Source organism: Pogoniulus pusillus, chromosome 25 (genome assembly GCF_015220805.1).
Source record: "Pogoniulus pusillus isolate bPogPus1 chromosome 25, bPogPus1.pri, whole genome shotgun sequence".
NCBI classification, from domain to species: domain Eukaryota; kingdom Metazoa; phylum Chordata; class Aves; order Piciformes; family Lybiidae; genus Pogoniulus; species Pogoniulus pusillus.
Window position 1 is genome coordinate 13307805 of NC_087288.1, and position 21638 is coordinate 13329442.

A 21638-nucleotide genomic window follows, 5' to 3' on the forward strand; every position below is an offset into this window, starting at 1 on the left:
TGGCACACAAAAGGACAAAAGATCCTTGGGTTTTAGGAGGAATTTCATTTCCTTTCCCAACTGCTAAGAAAAACAATATTGTTTGCAAGAAAATCTCAGTTACTCTGGAAGTATGGCTGCCTTTTGGGAAGGACAGTGGGAGCATGTACAGTATTGTTCAATAGGTTTGACTTTTTACAGTATAAGTATAATCTCAAACCAGCAATTCTACAAGATGTACTGCCATGTGGCACAATCTAATTATTATCTCGTGTCCAGAAGCATTGAATATGGAGATAGACATAATATACAGCTGATTAATTTCATACTTGAGCATGATATTGTTAAAGAAGAAGAGCAGTATTTTACTCCTCTGTGAATGACAACAGCAGAGATGAACTCTTTGAAAGTACTAAGGGATCCACTTGGACTCAGGGCTCATGCTTTAAGGGGTGGTTGAGATTGCCATATATGCTGCATAGCTTTCATGTCTTTTGGGTGGTTATCATATGATGGGCTTAACACATCATCTCTAAGTTTCCTACTTGACTGGAAAAACAAACAAACAAGAAATAAAAAAAGCAACTTATGAATTCCTAAAAATCACAGACAATAATTTGATGAGCAACCCATGGCCAAAGAGAGGAAAAAAAGATATACCAGAAAGCTTATATTCCCATTTTGTGTTCAACAGAAACATTTCTAAAGATAATTTTGCTTCAGCATGATGTTCAACTATTACCAAAAAAAAAAAAGGAATATGTAAAAAAATGAATTTCATATCTGAATGAAATCTTCCTCTAAAATCCCTTGATTAAAGCTTCTTTCAGATACACAAACACACTAGTGAAATTTCACTGAGTGTTTAGAAAATAACTATAAGCAATATATATGAGTAGAAACAGTGTCCAGGATCTTTCCCTTTCTGTTTTCCTTTCCTTTATATTATCTCAGGCATCCTTCTCTTTCCTAGACTGCTACACATTCACAGCAGCAGTAGTGACTTCAGCTACATTGCTGCACACGAATGAGGCTAAAAGAGCTGAATCTGTGGGAAGCTTGCCATTGTGCAAGCCTACACAGAATACCCAAAACCTCAAACACACCACAAAGTATGCATCTTGAAATGTGCTGGATAGATTCATTACAAAATTTTGGAATTAAATCTATTAATATTTTAACAAAGAACAGGCAGAACTGAAAGAGATTGGAAAAAATAGTTATTTAAGATAGGTGGAATAATGACAAAAGCATTCTAAACTGTGCACAGGACTGAAGATTTAAAAGTTACTGACTAGCATTTTCAATATGTTAATACTCTTATATCTTGATGGCAGGACATTAGCCTGTCAGGGAGCTCTGTCTCCTTACCTGATACTGTGTGCTGCATTCTGCCTGCAGCATCAGTGTATATAAGTCCTTCCCCTACTTGAGTGATCTGGTACTCTCTGATGATACCATTTGGTTTCTTGGGTGCAATCCAGCTTAAATGTAATGCTGTTGAGTTCAAAGCACTGATGTCTGGTGGCTGAACACTCTCTGGGACTCCTTGGACAGTGACTGCAACTACCTGAAGACATATGAATTAAACAGCAATTTAATGTAATAGTACACTAGATACCACGATCAATGAGAATGTCACTTTTGTTTTAAAATGTTGTTTGGGCTGGCATATCATTACCAAGGGCCTGGAGAACATGTTACTTTTTTCCTCCTTTTTCACAATGAAATCTGACCTTGAATACATTGCATAAGTCTACGTCGACAGTTTATCACAACAGGTTGGCCACGTTTTAGCTGCAGTGTATATAGCACAGGGTGAAACTACAAAAAGCTGCATTGCTTGAAAACTCTTGATAACTCTCTTACATATGGTTTGTCAGTGTCTCTGCATTTTAACTGCCTGATTGAATACCTTTTAAGCCCCAGTAAACATGGGTCTAAGCCTCCATATATCCCATGCAACTCAAACTCTATTGCAGCTATTTGCAACTCCATATATTTGTAAGGAAACAAAAAAAAAATCTTAATACACAGAATAACTTGGCACTTGCTAAGCTCTTGCTACAAAACAAAAACCAAACCAAACCAAACCAAAAACCCCAACCACAACCCACCAAAGCAGCCAAACAACCCAAACAAAATCCAACAATCCTTCCCCACAATAAAACCAATCACAAAACCCCTAAACAAACAATCAAAACCCAACCAAAACCAGCAAGAGAAGGAAAAAGCTAATTTTCTACTGACACACATCTACCATCTCTTCAGAGGCATTTCCACTGGTTTAATAAGTGAGTCAGACCTTTTCTGTTATTACCATCATAAAGTATTTATATTATGCTGTAAATATAAAATGTGCCCTCTATAATATATTGTCTTAGTGCATTTGGTGGAATCAGTCCCTACTTGCAGACTTCAGTGTTTGCAACACTAAACTCCTTAATTACAGGCAAGTGAAATAAGCAGGATTTATTAGTTCAGGTGGGTGGTTGCAGCACCTGTACCTGCATAGCTTCCTGACCACAGCTCTGTGTGCACATAGAGGACTATGCATGTATCTCCATCCTTATGCACCAGTGTTTCTTATATTTTTGACTGAGGTTTGCACTAATAAGAAAAAATGTTTGAACACTTGAAATAAACCTCAAGCTTTTAATCCCTTAGATATCAAAATCACAAAATAGAAACCATTATTCCCCATCTCTGCCCCACAGACCTTACATTTGCAGCCCTAGAAATTTCAGAGAGGCAAGGATATTGTGAAAAAGAGATCACTTAAGATATAGTTTTGATAAATAAGGCTGGCACTTTGCAGAATAGAAACCAGAGTTGGTTAAACAGCAACGCTGGTGAGCAGCATCCATGATTTAAAGTGATACAAAAGGAAACAAAGCAGTGACAAAGGAGGGAAGAGATTCAGATTGCTTAAAACTCAAGCAGAAGCAGGTTGGACACAAAGGGACTGTAAAGCCTGAATCAGGTGCAGACAGCTGGTAAAGTGTAATATAGTGGATGAAGGCTGAGAATAAGAAAGCTGTTGAAGAACTTGATAGAGTAAAAACAAAGCAGATAAAGTAAGAAATATCAAGGAAGAAGGGGCTATAGATCTTCTAATGAGAAGCAAAGATTTAATTGCAGTATTTAGAAAAAGTGCATTTTAATAATCCTTGCTCTATTCTACCATGTACAGCTTCCTATTTAACAAACATTAGTTCCTACAGTGCAATTTCAGCTTTGTTGAGATCAAGATACTGCTGTCTTCTTCTGTTTGCTTGCATCAACCATAGGTACCGTATAATCACCTGTCAGTAGTTGAATCCAAATAAGATTATTGATGTTTTTCACTTGCTTATTCAATAATCTTCATGTCTTCAGTTTACACCTTTCCAAGAGCATTTTTATGTTACTGCGCTGGCACCAGTTCCATAAAGACCAATTTACTAACCTTGCTGCTGTCTGTGCAACCAGCAACAGTGCAGGCTCGCAGCTGGTATGAATATTCTTGGTATGGCTGGACACCACTCGTGTCTGTGAAGCTCTTCTCTGTTCCTCTAAAACGTTCCATTCCATTTCGGAGAATGATATAGTGAATAATAAGACCTATTGCAGAAAGAAAGTTTTCCCTTTTGTTAGCTAGGAAATCCTTTGCAATAGGAATACTATAACCACCTGTTCTGTATACAGAAAATGTAAAATGAAATCTCTAGGCAACAACTGGAACAGACAATTGTCCTGTTTGAATGATCAGCATCTATTACCAGATACTCTTCTCAACCCCCTCACAACTTCTCAGTATTTCTCAATTTTTACTGAGAGTTGTTCCAAGTTTTTTCACTGTTTGGACATCATAAGTTGTCTTCTGGGAAGTTACGATTCTGCTCTTGCTTGATATTAAAATTATGTCAATCTAGGGAAAATTCCTCTTGCAGAGTTTAGGAATACATACCCCAAACAGCACTACAGGCTGGGGACATAGTGGCTGGAGAGCAGTCAGGCAAAAAGGGACCTGCAGGGACTGGTAGACAGTAGGTTGAACATGAGCCAGTAGTGTGCCCAGGTGGCCAGGAGAGCTAATGGCATCCCAGCCTGGATCAGGAGCAGTGTGGCCAGTAGGAAAAGGGAGGTTATTCTGCTGGATGTTAGAAGGAAGTTCTTCCCAGAGAGATTGACTGGCATTGGAATGGGCTGCCCAGGGAGGTGGTGGAGTCACCATCCCTGGAGGTGTTCAACAAAAGACTGGATGAGGCACTTAGTGCCATGGTCTAGTTGATTGGACAGGGCTGGGTTCTAGGTTGGACTGGATGATCTTGGGGGTTTCTTCTAACCTGGCTGATTCTGTGATTCTGTGATATGTTTTACTGTGACTAGTGAAGAAACATTTTGTTAGTCTGGAGCCCTGTCAGCTGAATGACAGAACAGACTCTTTTTTTTAACAAGCATCAATACCATTTGGTTGAAGTGGTTCCTCCCAGTTTAAAAGTATCATGTCCTCCCGGTTATCCACTTTGGTCCATCTTGGTGGACTTACACCCTGTGGTGCATCTTGCTTAGTGACAGCTCTGCTAATTTCACTGAAGCCTTTTCCATAGCTATTCCAAGCAGCCACTCGGTATTCATATGTGATAAAAGGTGTGAGGTTCAGGTCTAGGGAAAAAAAGTTACATATGGATCATCTCAATCTTCTCAAAATACAAAATACCTCCTCTTTTGTATTGTTTTGATTTATTTTTTTCCCCTGTGCCTATGGGACTACCTCTGTGTTTAAAGACAGAGAGATTTAGAAGTTGTTCCTTCAGTCACAGTCATTTTTTGATATAGCAATAGTTCCATGAACTTTTGCAAAAGCAGGTTTAGACCCTATGTGTTCACTGAGCTCCTTGCTGCTCATTTAATTTCCCTTAAGATACTGTTCTGATTTGCAGATTAATTCTTAAAGAATTGTACTTTACTACAATTGCTTCACATTTAATTAGAATACTTGATAGCATTCAGGACATCTTTTTCTCCAGAGTGAATCACCAGTTTGATATGCCACTTTCCCTTACCTGTAAATGAATACTGGTTTGGGCTTCCTGTGTAGACTGTCTCCTCTTCAACTGGACACACACCTTCCTTTATCTCTTTTTCTGTAGATCTCTGTGAACCTTTTATCCATGCACAGATATTCTCCCTGGGATCAAAGTCACATTTTCCACAGTGTGCTGTTTCCTCCATAGATAAGGGGCAAAGGATATTAGCCATGCATTCTTCTTTTACCTAAGGAATATACAATTTAAATACATTTATAGCATCTTCCTTTCCTTGCATATGCTTCCACCAGTATTTCACAGTATCACAGTATCACAGTATCACAGTATCACCAAGGTTGGAAGAGACCTCACAGATCATCAAGTCCAACCCTTTACCACAGTGCCCAAGGCTAGACCATGGCACCAAGTGCCACATCCAACCTTGCCTTGAACTGCCCCAGGGACAACGACTCCACCACCTCCCCAGGCAGCCCATTCCAGTGCCCAATGACTCTCTCAGTGAAGAACTTTCTCCTCACCTCGAGCCGAAATTTCCCCTGGCGCAGCCTGAGGCTGTGTCCTCTTGTTCTGGAGCTGGCCACCTGAGAGAAGAGAGCAACCTCCTCCTGGCCACAACCACGCCACACAATTCAAGCAATCACACTGAGTGTGTTGATACTTCTAGCATATATGAGACTGGTTCTGCCTTTGGCCTGTCTACCATCTTTGGTCATTAATGCTTTTATAATCCTTTATAAAAGAAACTTCTTTTATTTTCTTTCTTTTTTTCCTTCTTTTATTTTCTTTCTTTTTTCCCTTCACTTTCTTTCTTCCTTCCTTCTTTCCTTTCTTTATTCCTTCCTTTCTTATGAGTTATTGCATGAAAATGTCACAAATGTTAACTACTGTAAGGCCAAATGGCTGGGTTTGATGCAAGCAGAAGAGTCTATAATCAACTGTGAACAGGTTTTGAGAATCTGAACGTTCTGCTCCTCAACAGGTCAATATCCCGTGGCAAATCCGTAGCAAATTCCCAGCCCCTCACACAGCTTGCCAAGCACACGAGAGGGCTCTGTGCAATTCCTTGGCAGCTGTCAAGGCTGAGAACTCTATCCACAAGTGATAGAGATTGTGTCCTCTATCACATCATTCCTAAACAGCAGTTCTGCTGCAATAAGAGGACCCCTACAAATGTTGATGCAGATGTAAGATTTAACCTATAAAGGACAATTCACAGAAATATACACTCAACAGCCACAGGTTTCCATTAAAATTCATGAAATAATATTTTTTTGCCAAACCATAAGCTAGAAAGCAATAATTCTGATGAAAGATAGGTTGCTGCAGGAAGAAAAGCATCACTACATTTGCACAAATATTTCTACCCACTAGGCTAGAAATTTTAAAAGGAAAAATAAACAATATAGTTAATGCTTCCTTAACTCACCTATTGAAATTAGTTTGCTGATTATGAACTTTAGCTAATTTCCCAAACTTGGCCATTTCACAAAATTTACATTGTGACAGATAACAACACAGGATAGAAAACAACATAGGATGTAGAATGCAGAGGGACTGAATTCACATATTAAGTACATTCAGAGTATGTCTCAGAATATCAGCCCTGTTAACGTTAGTATATCTAAACATAACAGAAAGCCAACACTGATGTATCTTTTCTACTGTGTGTAAGTGAAATACAAAGCACTCCCTTTGTTTATACATTCTACCTAAGGCACGGATCTAGCACGTTATCTACCAGAATCCATTAACCTATTCTCAGCCACTTTTTGCCTTGCACAAACTACTAATACAATGAATTGAAGAACGGTAGCTGACTCATCCTAACACTTGGATTTTTCTCTAGGAGAAAATTATTCAGTCTGAAAATGAAATGACATGAAAACCTTGACATAAAAAGGATAAGATGGAAGAAATATTTGTGTATTAACTTAGCAGATGAACAAAAAAGATGTGGGAGCACCTGTGTGTGGCAAGATAGGGTCCGTTTTTTCTTTAGTGATACATTCCACAATATCTACCTAATTTCCACACTGTAGAATTCACAATATCCCACCCTATTTCTTTCTCTTTCAGCTACTTTCTCTCTCTCTCTAAATATCAATTGAAATTTATATAAAGGAATATACACACATATAAACATGCTTTCCATCCTTTGCATCCTTCATTTTCTTAAAATTTGTAACAGCAGTTGAGTGAGTTTGTTTTTTTTACTGCTTATATCTAACATCAAGATGCTAATTCTTGACTATTTCTATTGAATCCAGTTGGAGTTGCAAGATTTTGCAGCTGTTGAAAGTTTTGTCAAATTGTCTCATGCTGATACCTATAGCCACAGGTCACTCTTAAGAAAAAAAGGAATTAGCCTTTATTGTGCTACTCCTACATTAAAACAGAATGAAAATAAACTTATAATGCATTAGGCATGAAAGGGACCTGTGATGCTTTGGGTGTTACCTGCCCCTTCCTCCCCCCCACCTTGTGAAAATCACCCAGACTAGACTCAGCAGCTGGAAATTAAAGAATGAAGCTATATTTACAGCTTAGCACAATATACAAGCAGATATATACAATATATACAGCTATATACAGAAATACACAAGTTAAAAAGTAATACAGAAACACAACAGCCCTCCCAGAAATCAGAGTCTCCAGGAGGGGCTCTCAACCACCCTTCTGCCTCCTTTCCACCCCTCTACCTTATCCCAGACTTTGCCTTACATTCCAGGTGAGTTTGGAGAATTGGCCAGGGGGGTTAGGAAGGAGACAAATTAGTTAGCAGGTTAGAGAGAGAGAAGTGCAAGCAGCCAGAGCCCAAGAGCAACTCTGTTATCTATATTTATGTTCTTGTTTTCATACATCTCAGCAAGCCGGAGTGAAGCAGACATCACCATTGTTTCCTTTTCATAGCCTATAATCTAATTCTTCTCACCAAAATATCCCAGTTAGGCTCAAACTAGCCCAGCACCAAAAATACAATACCCTTCTTGTTGATAGAAGTTATACATGGACATACCCTAGTATTGTCGAAACCAACACAAAAATTGCCACGAGTTTTGTATAGGATCAAGTTTAAGTCCATCAAGAAAACACCAACTGCTTTATTTTTATTTATAATTTTAAAAAGAGGTTAGGGAATCTAACACTGCCTGCTCAAATTGAACTGTAATAGCAATTTTATACTTCAGAACTGGCCACTTCAATTTCAATTTTCACTTAAGGAACACCATCAGGAACTGTGGTCACAGAATGGAAGCTGGCTATACATGCCAGTCTTGTTAGCATGCCAGGTTTTAGCCACTGTACTAATCTGAAGTGCTGGGCAACACTTCACAGAGGCAGCTAATCATTATTAATTCCTTTAGAATTCATTGCAATAACATCAATCATGGTGAACTCATTCGGTATTAATATGGATGTAATGTGAAAATGAATAATGCACACAAGAGTTTTTATATTCCTATTTTAGAAAAATAGTTATGAACAGTGTATTTCTCTTTCTATCATCAGATCAGAGCTACTGAGAGATTTTCTATCAATTACCTTCATCGTCATTCCAGCTGAAATCTTGTCAGAGCAAACATATTTCAAAGGATTATATCCAACTCCATTACAGCATTCTTCGTTCTTTGGAATAAGCTCAGTCTCACAGCATTTTACTGGCACTTGGTCATTCTTTCTAACATGTGCTAGGAACTCACCACTGGAACCTGAGCAGCATATGGTATCTGACATATTCACATATTCCTGCCCACAACAGAACATCCCTGAAATGAACAAACAAAAAGAATATACCTGAATATGAAATGTAAGTAAATAAATACATAAAGGAGAAAGCTCAGAATACACTATAGCTTGGCATAAAACCCTCAGCAGCTGGAGTTATGCAGATGCAGCCCAAGTGAGATTAAATTCAAACGTGAGATGACTGAAGTAGGGGTCCTGACTTCTAGACCTGCTCAAAACAATCAAGAATTAGAGGAATAAAACAAGATCACCTACAAGCAACCTGAACAATCAAGGTTCCATGTGAATACGAGGAGGGATTTTTTTCCTGTGAGAGTGACAGAGCACTGGAAGAGGCTGCCCAGGGGGGTTGTGGAGTCTCCCTCTCTGGAGATACTCAAGAACTGTCTGAATATGTTCCAGTGTGGTTTGCTCTAGGTGATCCTGCTCTGGCAGGGTGGCTGGACCAGATGATCTGTCAAGGTCCCTTCCAGCACCTGACATTCTGTGATTCTGTGAACTCCTGTAAGAACCTTTGCTATGAAATCGAGTACCAAGGTACTGCACACAGGAGGTTGAAGGCTGACTGATGATGAATATTTCCTGCAGAATGTAGAAAGTGAGAAAGCTTCTTCATGTGCTTTCCAGTCAGGTCTCATTCATCCTCCACTTCCCTCACATGGGCATTCTTCCAATTGTGCATCTTGGCACTCCAGAATGTTTCACATTATGTTTTATGTTTTAAAGTGGGGATTCATAGTCAGTATGTTGAACTGAATGGGTGACTTTCCAAACACCCACAGTAAACCTTCAGTCACTTAATACAGACAATTATTCTTTAAGAAGTTAATATCTAAATATAATTTCCATTTCTGTAGTGGAATTGATAAGCTGCCAAAATTAATTCCACTTTAATTTTTCAATAAGTTTATTTTCAAATGAAAAGCTCATTATAACTACTCTAATTTTCTATATATTTATGTGAATGATTCTTCAACTGTGAAATAAAGTGTCGAACCCCATACCATTTAAAGAAAGGGGTTATTTTTTACTCTGAATCAAGTGCTACAAACACCTTAACAACTGGCAATGAAATAAATTTCATTACTAATTCAACTAGAAAGATACCACATGAAAATTCAGGGCTATGATATACTGCTACAGCTACAAAATACTTTGCATTTGACATAATTTCTGCAGTACGTAGGCATTTCAAACATGCATAAGTGGTCACTTTTCTCGCTGCGATTTATTGCAGCAGAACTCTCTTAGGAAGTCATACATAATGAAAATTACTCTTTAAGGGTATGATCCTGCTAAAGCAGTCAGAACATTTAATTCCAGCCACTGAAATGACTAAAAATGGTGATGTTACTTGCATACTTCAACTTCTCTTCAGGGCTAGTTCCATTCGTAGCAGTCAAACTGTGATCACTAGCTCTCCAAGAGGCAAATATTTCCTCCTGTTCACACCCTTTTCACAAATTGTGCTAGGATTCTACCAATTTTAAGTAGAGAATTAATGCAGAAAACGACTCAATTCAATACTAATAAGCAGCTCAGACAGCCCCAAGGGACTTTTGACAGGCAAACTAGAATTTTGATAATGAAGTGTTTTTCTATCGAAACAAACAAGGCTGTATTCTTTCACTGCGAACACCTCATCTTTGTTTAACTGAATTAAATTTTTCAGCCAAGATTTCACTCACATAACAAGAAGTGACTCCCTTTCTAGTTTCTTTGGTAAACCATTACTTCTTTAATTATTATCAACCTTGTTCCAGTGTGATAAATTGCTAATTACTTAATACCCTAATCAGCGTTCATTCTTTGCACAGATAAACTGTGACAGCGCCATTAATTTAAATAGTAATTTCACTTAATGGCCAGAACGGCACACCAGATTTTTATGCAGCATTTTCTGAAGACTGCATCCATCACTGCAATATTCTGACATAAAGATGTCTGACGTGCACTAACTCACTTAGGGAGAGCAGATGTTGCAGAGCAGAGTTTGGTAGTAATTCCCATAGTGCATCACTTCAGCATGAATGAGCTGCAAAGGCAGAGGTAGACAATCTTCTGAAACTGCATTGCATAGCCTCTGACCTTTGCTTAATTTATCAAATGTAACACTTGACTCCTGCACCTTGACACCTCAAATGTACAATTTTAAATATGCTCCAAGAAAAACAAAATAGAACCATGTAATATTGATGGATTGATTTGCTTTCTAAAAATCACTTTATTCAATTGCTTCAGGATCCAGAAATTGCTATAAAACCTTGCTGATTTCAGCAAAATACCCAAACACAAAGTATTTGTTTGTAAATCTGCTAGAATGTCTGCGTGTCATGCTTTATATATTTATGTTTCATAGGCACGTAAGGCATTACAGCAAAAAGAAAATCCATGGGCTGGAAAAGACACTTTCTGCTAATAGTGATTTCTGTCAACAATTTTTTCGTGTTCATTCTCAGCAACTCAAAAAATTTACAAACATAGTGGAGTGATGAATTACTAATTTAGTAAATCTGCAAAACCAATGCTTTCAAAAGGGAAAAAAAAAAAAGAGAATCAAAAGGCTTAGCCTCTGAAGCCAGAATAGAGGATCAACAAAATACAGAGCCAGTGTACATTGCAAACTACTCCAAAAATTCTTGGCTTGTGTGTGGGTAGTGCGACTACTACAGATCAGGAGCCACAACAGTCTAAAACATCATCTTTCATGATTCTGCCATGGCAGTGTAGGGAGATTTTTCTAGCCCCTCTTTTTTTTTCTTTAAAAACAAAACCAAACCAAACAAAAAAATCCCATCCTCTCTCAAAAAAAAAAAAGCCCCCAAATCAATCCCAGAATAGTTTTAGCTGACATTATCCTTTATAGCCAGAAACAGACTACTTTGGATAATCGCAGCAGTGTGGCTCAGACTGTGTACACAACGGCACCACTGCCAGCCTTTGCCAGTAGATGTCTCTACAGTCACCCTACTATATAAGACCAACGAGGGGCTAAAAATGAAATCTAAGGAAATAGATTTTTTAAAAAAGGCTCGTATAGAATGGACAAAACATATCTTTTTGCAGGGTAGACTCTCTGAAAAAGATATACAATGGCAAATGCAAAAGTATAATTCAAGCCCTTAAATATTTGGTGCAAATATGAACCTAGACACTGCAGAAACACATTGTTTTCAAAATGGCCCTGAGTCAAGCCACAACAAAGCTGTGCACAAGAGTTGCACTTTTGGAGATCATGGTTTTCTTGCATTCCCCTCCCCCCCCCCCCCCCATGGAACTAAAAGTCTCAAACAAATGCTTTAAATTGTAACGGTATTCTTAGCCACGGCTTGCACTGCCAATGACTAAATGGAGCTTCAGAAGCATTTCAGCTTTTGCATAAAGCCACCCTGTTACCTCTTCCCTTTCTAGACAATGAGATTCACTTTCCACTTATGTTCTTGCAAGATTCTACTTATCCCTTTGCCAATAAGTAAATTATGGTTTTATGTGAGAGTATTTTTTTTCCATTAGAATCATTATAATAATAGGGATAGGGAGTGGGTAGATTTTTGTGCCTGGATTATGCTTTTTCATGATGTATTTAGCAAGGCTGAATTACTCTAAGAAATTAAGCAAAAATCTATTGATCATGGTGTATATGACATGATAAGAAACCACAATCTATTCCATGATAAATGCAAAAAAAGATGACCTTTTTTCATCTACGGTTACTAATTCATCTTTCAAACCTTCATTTGCGTTCAGCTGTGTGCTGGCTCACAGCATAAAGCCCTCACAGAAAACTTGTGAACGGTGAAAAAGCCACTGTTTTCTTTTTTAATAGCCAAAAAATTGTCACCCTGACCCATTCTCAAGAAAAATGGTGTAAATGATAGAGTAGTATGGACTAAACACATTTTAAAGAAAGAGGTATAAAGGTTTCTTTATATATATATATTTAAGGTAAAAAACTGTTAAGAATACATATATGCTGAAATGAAGAACATAACTTTCATCCCAAGGTACCTGTATTACACTCCTACACAACTCATCTGCCCAGAGAGAGCAGTAAAAACATAAATGCTACCCCAGCAGTTCTGTTCCAACAGCATCTGTTAATTCACTCCATTTATAAAATACATATTGACAAAGACAACTGAACTGGGACCAGGGAGATTTGATTTGGTGTGAGAAAGTCAATTCAATGTGATTTTGTTAAAGGGCTCCTGCAGGCAAATAAAAGAGTTTAAGTAATAAAGTACATAAAGAGATATTTTATGAGCCAGTCCCATCTTGTGGCAGCCTTACAACGTGTGGCTATGCAAGGGAGCCTTGCTCAAGTCCGATATGGTGAGCTCTCATAGATGCTGTAGATCAGGCACAATTAGGCATCACAGTGAGTGGGAGCTAAAATCATGCAAGCAGTGCTGATCACAGCTTACACTTCATGAGTCACAACTGGAAGGGAAGGATAGCGCAGAAACCGCAGGAAACATTGCAGCAGATCTTATAATCAGCCCTTCCTAAGAGTCAGCACAGAAATAGGGTACTTTTAATATCACAGCAGCTCAAAAATTCAGTGAATTAAAAAAAAATAAAGAAAAAGCTGAAGAGTTGAAGATAGAGCTCATTCTCTGGAAAACGAGGAGTTCAATCTTTAGATCTGCCTTCTTAGTTATATATTAAGATCCTTCTTAGTTATATACTAAGATCCTTAGTTACACAACTGGAGGCTCAAACTGGCATGTCTATGGCAAAAGCATTGTATCACTCATTTTTGAATGCCAAGCAGAATTAAGAACTAAACCTTCATTATTTCTGTGCCTTGAAATTGGGCTCCCTTTTGAGACTGCAATTGTTTCTGAAGTCTTTTTGTCATGCTCAGAAAACCTGAGGCTGATGGTGTATAATTTGTCTAATAATTGGAAAGAAAAGACAGATGACAACACCTGAAGAGGGTTTGTAATAATATCTCTAATCTCTGTCACCAGCTAGTTATTTAGCACTTTAAGAGGAAGTAGGGTTCAGGCTGTACTTGTGAGTGATGGAGTAATTTTCTATGGTGTGCAAGAGATTAAGGGGATAGACCAAATGATCAAGTGAATGGTGCTACAGATTAAGCTTTGTTAATTTTAAACTGCAGCAGGTTTATCCCTGCGTAGACACACAAGTGAGGGGCATAGCCCTCTGAGCAGATAGCATCATAATTTTCCATTTCTAGGTAAGCAACCCCACACTTCCAAAGCACACAGCAAATCCCTGCACTGAGACGCACAACAAAGCAAGGCGGCAACGTCTAACCTCTGCACTACTCATTAACACTAGCCCTATTTCCCAACTGGCATAATGAAACATCACACACTCCTTTTGAATGTACGGATGTCTCCAGCCTTCCCAGCTCAAAACAAAGACAAAGAAGGCACACCATTTTGCAGTTTATCACAACAGGTAAGCAAAGCGCAGTGTCACTTTAACAAATCGGCATGCACACCTTAAATCTGAGTGTGTCACTGCTGAATGGTCAGTGTCACAAAAGATTTAAAAAGATGAAGACCCCTTTTTCTTGAAATTTATCACTCACCTGTGAGAGCTCTGTGTGCAGTCCCTTCTTCTTCATCACCACAGCAGATCAAGTCTTTGCTTACGATTTCTCCACCACAGCACTGCTGATTGAAACCATCATGGAGGGATCCCCCACAGCAGATTTGATCTCCTGACGTGGAGTAAGGCATTCCTTGGCAGCAAGAGTCACCAATTCCAACTGAAACTCTGTTTTGTTCTTCATTAGGGCAACATATTTCTCCTGTCAGTTTAAGAATACAAATAAAGATTTTGTGGATATGTAGCTCTTGAAATTCCTGAGTGGCTTTCCTCTGATAGCAACAAGGCTCACACATTTCATGTACAAAACATTCCACCTGAAAGCAGCATGGAATCACTCAGTAGTTCAGAATAGAAGTTCTTCACAGAAAGAGTGATTTGCCATTGGAATGGGCTGCCCAGGGAGGTGGTGGAGTCACTGTCCCCAGAGGTGTTCAAGAAAAGCCTGGATGGGGCATTTAGTGCCATGGTCTAGTTGATTGGCTAGGGCTGGGTGCTAGGTTGGACTGGATAGTCTTGGAGGTCTCTTCCAACCTGGTTGATTCTATGATTCTAATTTGTAATAACAATTAAAGACACATGCATTCCAGAACTCGGGCCCAAAAACTTTGTAAGACATCAAAATGTGAGCATGACAAAGACGAACAGAAAACCAAGAAAAAATTGATAGTTCTACAACTAAAAACCTTTAAGTAGAGGCAGCCACATGGTAGAGTTTGCATAACAAACAGTCAGCCTACTTATTCTCAGAAAAAAACCCTAAACATTTCCATGCCTTTAAATTATTCCAACTTGTTTTGAAAGACTAATTCACATTGCTTAAAGAGTTCTCTATTGTCACTTAAGACTTCATCTCCCAAAGAATTTAAGGATTAAACTCACTTTAAAAAATAAATACCACTGCCACAATCAGTGGGCTGGGTTGTTACTTAAGAAAAAAAAAATCAGCTTTTGCAGGAAAATGCCTCAGGATAAGACTGCCAGTGAGAATGACACTGTAATGGTGGGCTGGGATAATGAATTGTGTTCTATGAATGGAGTAGATAATGCTATAGAGGTTACAAAAACTATGATAAATTGCAATAATTTTCCTTCACTAGTGTCTGCATCTGGTCCAATCCAGTGTCGCAGTGTTTTCTGTGGCCCAAACATTGTTTGGAAGTAGCAAGCGATCTGTTCTGCCACTGAAGATGGGTGATAGGGATTAAAGTATTTGGGTTCCTGCTTGTTAATAAAAGAAATGTGGTTTGGTTTGTTTTTCTTTTTACACTATTTTTAATTCATTTAAAGTAATATCTCAAGTCCTTTTGTTCTGAAAGGTTGGAAATTACAGAGACAGAGAGAGAGCTCTAAACCCAATGCAGTCTTTGGCAGAAATAAATATGTGATGTGATTGTAAGAAAGTGTTCCCTCCTTCACACTCAGTGTCAAAGATGTGCCTGGCTGGTAGTAGCATTATTTGTCCTACTGTGCTTTAGGAATTTCTCCTCCCATCTTCATTCTGTAACTAATGTTTGCACTTCTTTGTACTTAGTTTCAGAAACTGAGATTCCTGTCTTCCTAATTTGTAATCTTCATGCCTTCAGCCCAGTGTGCTTCAGTACATCTAGAGCTATCAAGCTGGCCAAACAACATCTGGGAAATATGTATGCTTAGAGAGTTTCCTGTATAAATAACTTTATCAAATAAAGTCAATAATAAACAACAAACAAAAAAAGAGAGAGAAAATATTAGCCCAAATTTTTAGGCTATAATAGATATAATCTGTTTAGATACTTCACCATATTTTCCTGCATTCTCCAGAATCTAATTTAGTAGCTACACAGAGAAAGTATTAAAACACAGAACATAGCTTACATCTATTGGAAATAAAACTGAGGGTGGGTGTTTTTTTAAATAACTATTAGACATAAGACACAAAGGATCAGTAACCTTCTCATTAACCTCTCAAAATGGGATCCATTCCAAGCTAGGCTTGAAAATACAGTCTCTCTGAAAACTACCATGCAGTCTTACCAGTTAATTGTTATCCTTATCAAAGAATGACCCACATTAACACTTAGCTTGAGGTTATTAGCATATTCATAAAAAGAAAAAAGAAAAAAGTGACCAACATTGTTCATGTTGCTGCCCTTTAGAGTATGGAAAAAGGGAATGCAGCAAGTATACTTAGAAAAAAAAATGTTTAAAATCCAATTCAAACATTCACTGTTTCGTGCTTGTGGACTGCTGACTGAACAAGAGCTGCTCTCACACATAAGACATTTTGTTTTGCTGTGCTTTTCTTTCTTGATGTAAACAACATTAAGCTAGTTAACACAGACCACTGGATGGGGACAGAGGTCACAGTATAATCTCTCAATTTCAGTACACTGAGATTAATGAGGCCAGCCGAATAGTTTTCTCTGGTTCTTCCATGTGATAGCATTTTTCTGATGACATCATGGAAGACATTCTAATATTGTGATATATGAATTACTTTTCAAAGGATCAGAACTTGAGATGTGCTGAATATGTTGGCAGAAATTCAAACATTTTTGAGTCTAGAGAATGTGTGCCAGCTCATGAGTAATGGAAGCATTTTAGCTTCTGACCTGACAATTGCCTACAAAGAGATATATGCTCTGAACACTGCCCCCTGAAAGGGCTCTCCTCCCCCTTTCCCTCACCTCTCTCTGTCAAAACTCCACTAACAAACTAGAAAACCAAACTCTGGACAACAGCAGAGAAGCACAGTTTTGGCAAACTTCCCAAACAGTTCTGAGAATAAGAGTACAATGAGCCTTAAGAAAAGGATAAATTCCGTCATGGTAGGGAATAAATCCTGCCAGGCCAGTTTATCTGGGAAGTTGAGGAGTTGAGCAAACAATAAGGATCTGGCCCCAGCAAAGCCTTGAGGGTTATGGGCTTAGCACCATATGTCAGATGTCTTGTGCTGGCCCCCTCAATGTGCCTGCACGCTCACATGAGGCATGAAGCTTTGAATTCATTGGCCAGAACAAGGACGCTGGTGCCTATTGGCCGGTTTCATTTTCCAAATGCTGTCTTAACAGGGGGTGATTTAGAAACCACCTTTCTGCATTGACTTTTCACCAGCAGCAGCACCCCATTCATGGCTTGCTAAATCATAGAATCAATCAGGTTGGAAGAAACCTCCAAGATCATCCAGTTCAACCTAGTACCCAGCCCTAGACAATTAACTAGACCACACAACAATCACTAAGAGCCCTATCCAGTCTTTCTTTGAACACCTCTGGGGATGGTGACTCCACTACCTCCCTGGGCAGCCCATTTCAATGGCAAATCACACACTGTGTGAAGAACTTCCTCCTAGCATCCACAGCTTGAGACTGTGTCCCCTTGTTCTGTTGCTGGCTGCCTGAGAGAAGAGACCAACCCCAGCCAGGCTACAACTTCCCTTCAGGAAGTTAACCTAGAATCACAGCGGCCATGCGTTTGCAGCTTGCACTAGCAGCTCAGCAGCAGCAACTCAGTTCTTCTCTCCTTCCCTCTGCCTGGAATAGTTTGTATTTTACCCTGGATCATTATCATGACTTTTGGAAGTGTCTTTGTACAGGAAACTTACTCAGGGACCAAAGTATCATGAGTACACCTGCTGGAGTAAATGCTAAGGCTCCGAAAGCATAGTTACAATTTTCCTGTTGTCAAGTTCCTATTTTTTCAACTTCTGATTGTTTAAACTGTTTAACTCTGTGTTCATAAATACCCTTGGTGCCACTACTCCCTGTCAACCTAAAATCTAAAGAATCTCAGGGAATTTCCCCAAATTTTTAAATATTAAAATCAAACATTACTATTCCCATGCAAATTAATATTCATAAGTCATAACAGATTATTAATTTCAAACACAATTCCCCATCAAAGGTAATAACACACGTAGGATGTGTACTTTGATCTGCAAAACTGGCAGAAACAAAGAGTAAACAACAACTACAAAAAGTAGTGAAGTAATCAATAATATAAATGCCAACAGTTGTCCAGAAAAGAAATGGCTAGGGAAAAACACATGGGGTCAAGTCAAGCAGAGAACTAAACCACACCACTAAATTGCCTGATGGTGTTCCTATCAAGCAGAACTACCCTCCCCATTATGCAGCACTTACTGCAATTAAGTATAGTTTGGCATAAATTAGTTCTCTGGGAAATGACCCAATCATCAGGTTTCATCAATTAACTTTTTTGTGTATAAACAGCATCCTGTGTGTAGAAGACAATGTAATTTTCTTTGCTTATCCCACTGAACACAAGTCTAAAAGTCTTGATAAATGCCACATTTACGGCTATGTTTTTGTTCTCCTTGGTTTAACAGAGATATCAACTTTGTTTTGTTTCTTTCAAGCACTGGAAAGGAGTCATCTCTTACCTACTAACACCCTAGTGTAATAACCACCACAGCACTGATGTCTGGGTTGCACAGCATGTATCTGACCACCACAGCAAACCCCAGGTGATTTAAGAATAAATGGAATGTACTTGTCTTCGCAGCACTGGAAGTCAGGTTTATTGTCGTGCAGAATCCCATTACAGCATACCTAGAAGTAAAAAAAAAAAAGCATCAGTAAGGCAATACCTGTTAAAACAGAACATTACCTCTTCTATGGCAAAACAACATGTATATGAAGGCACAACACATCTTAGTATGGATGTTAACGTGACTGCAGTCAAACAAAATGCAGCTTGGCTAAAATCCTCTGTCATCCAGCATTATCAGACTTCACCAAGCTACTGTGTGTCTGACAGAATGCTGCTATTCTGTGGCCATCAACCATACTGAACCTTAATGAAATAATCCATTAACACGAATCGTCGTCATATACCTTGTAGGCTGTTTGAGTCATGGAATCGTAGACTCAGCCAGGTTGGAAGAGACCACAACGTCCCTTCAGGTAGTTGTAGACAGCAATGAGGTCCCCCCTGAGCCTCCTCTTCTTCAGGCTAAACACCCCTAGCTTCCTCAGCCTCTCCTCACAGGACTGTGCTCCAGGCCCCTCTTCTCTGGACATGCTCCAGTACCTCAACATCTCTCCTGAATTGAGGAGCCCAGAACTGGACACAGCAATCAAGGTGTGGCCTGACCAGTGTTGAGTACAGGGGAAGAATAACCTAACTTGTCCTACCAGCCACAGTGTTGCTGATCCAGGCTGGGATGCCATTAGCTCTCCTGGCCATCTGGGCACACTGCCCAGTTGAACTGGCCAGTTCAACCTACTATCTACCAGTACCCCCCAGGTCTCTTCCTCCCTGGCTGCTCTCCAGCCACTCTGTCCCCAGCCTGTAGCGCTGCTTGGGGTTGTTGTGGCTTAAATGTGGAATCCTGCACTCAGCCTTGTTAAATCTCATCCCACTGGCCTCTGCCCACTCATCCAGCCTGTCAAGGTCCCCCTGCAGGGCTCTCCTGCCCTCTCACAGATGAACACTTGCACCTAGCTTGGTGTCATCTGCAAACTTACTGATGCTGGACTCAATCCCTGGTCCAGATCATTAATAAAGATATCTCAATGTGGACTAGACTGCAATATGTAGATACAATCTACTATCACCTTACCCTTTTCTTTTCTCCCAATTTTTATTTATTTATTCATTTATGATGAAATATGTCATCTGAAAGTCTTACAACTGAAAAACAGTATTTCCCAACATGAGCTCTTGGGTTTTCTTTCACACAAAAACAAGCAGAATTTTCTTTTTCTAGCACATGATCACTTATTCATGACCACAGTTCTTCAGACAATGTGATCTCAAGAGAATAGTATTTATAGAAGGATTATTTTTTTTCCAAAATAAAATTTACATGGAAATGAATTTTGAAAAGGCCTTTTAACTGCAGACTTCTGTCTAGGTGCTGTCGAGAAAATTCTATGCCTGAACAATCAAATAATTATTTGTATACTTAGTCATGTGTCGCTGGAACAGCACCCTGTATGCAAATAAAATCATACAGAACAGTCAGGAGAATGGTAAAATTTGTAAACTCAGAACCAACAGTCAACACAACTTTTGTTAGCCAGAAAGAGTCCTCTTACAGATAGACAGAAAATGCAGTTGACAGTACAGCAAAGACACTAACACCAAGTTTTTCCTTTGTTTTCTTTTGATATGGAGAACTTCTGTGCCTGACCATGTTCTCATCAGGTTATCTTAGCTGCAAATAAAAAACAAGTGTTCCTATAGAACAGTATTTTATTTACCTAGCTATTTTATTTCCTGACAAAACCATTTCAAAAATGTGTATTACTAGGCTCAGGACATTTAATTTGCATCACATTTATAATACACAAATATATATATACAGAAAAAATAGTATTACTTTTCTTAAGTCAACCAGCAACAGAACAAGAGGACACAGTCTCAAGTTGTGCTGGGGGGAGGTATAGGCTGGATGTTAGGAGGAAGTTCTTCACAGAGAGAGTGATTGGCATTGGAATGGGCTGCCCAGGGAGGTGGTGGAGTCACCTTCCCTGGAGGTGTTGAAGAGAAGCCTGGATGAGGCACTTAGTGCCATGGTCTAGTTGATTGGACAGGGCTGGGTGCTAGATTAGACTGGCTGATCTTGGAGGTCTCTTCCAACCTGGTTGATTCTATGACTCTATGATTGTATAATTTCTTATTCACACTGAAAGGTAAGTCTTTCTTCTGTTCACCTTTGAATGGCCTTTACTCAATCACCCCTGGGAGCATTAGGTTAGATACTGGAGTTAAAATTTACAATACATAAACAATATGTAACTCAAAATTAACATGAGGTAGGGCAGAAGGTGCTCTTGTTTCCTCATTATACTTTGAGGTTTTCATGTCTTATATGCTTTCAGCTTTTTCAGCACACTTTCTCATTCAGCATCTGTTTTAGACTATCAACATGTCTGAGTTCTTCATTTTATGTTTGGGAATTTTGAGTCTCTGTAGGTCCAGTTATATTATTTTGCTGTCCACCTTGTCACTAGTAATATAATCCAATCTATGAATTTAATTAACCTACTGTTCATTCTTCCAGATCATTAGTTAAGATGTCAAATAAAGCTCTGCCTTGCACCTATTCTCTCTTTCCTCACTTTTGGATGGTTTTTTTAATGATTGGCACACCCTCCAAGCTGAGTTCATTTGCAATTGGCTCCAAAGCAACCTAAAAGACTACCTGGACTCTGCATTTCCAAGAAATTTACAATGATTCTTAAAAATATCAAATCAAGTACTGTCATGCCACTGTCCTCAGAATAGGTGGCATTAAACAATTTTTGACACTAAAAAGATGACCTCTCTCTTAACCTGTTTACTGCA

General features: G+C 38.9%; 1 protein-coding gene across 1 annotated transcript in view; it reads right to left on the reverse strand.

Annotated features, from left to right (window-relative positions):
• USH2A (usherin) overlaps positions 1–21638 on the reverse strand; it is a 411816-nt gene that overhangs the window by 73761 nt on the left and 316417 nt on the right. Inside the window, exons 48-54 of the mRNA XM_064164511.1 lie at positions 18727–18895; positions 14323–14544; positions 8556–8779; positions 5028–5238; positions 4429–4626; positions 3428–3582; positions 1351–1549 (exon numbers count right to left, since the gene is read on the reverse strand). Coding sequence (XP_064020581.1) covers positions 1351–1549; positions 3428–3582; positions 4429–4626; positions 5028–5238; positions 8556–8779; positions 14323–14544; positions 18727–18895 — 1378 coding nt within the window. The remainder of the gene's footprint in view (positions 1–1350; positions 1550–3427; positions 3583–4428; positions 4627–5027; positions 5239–8555; positions 8780–14322; positions 14545–18726; positions 18896–21638) is intronic.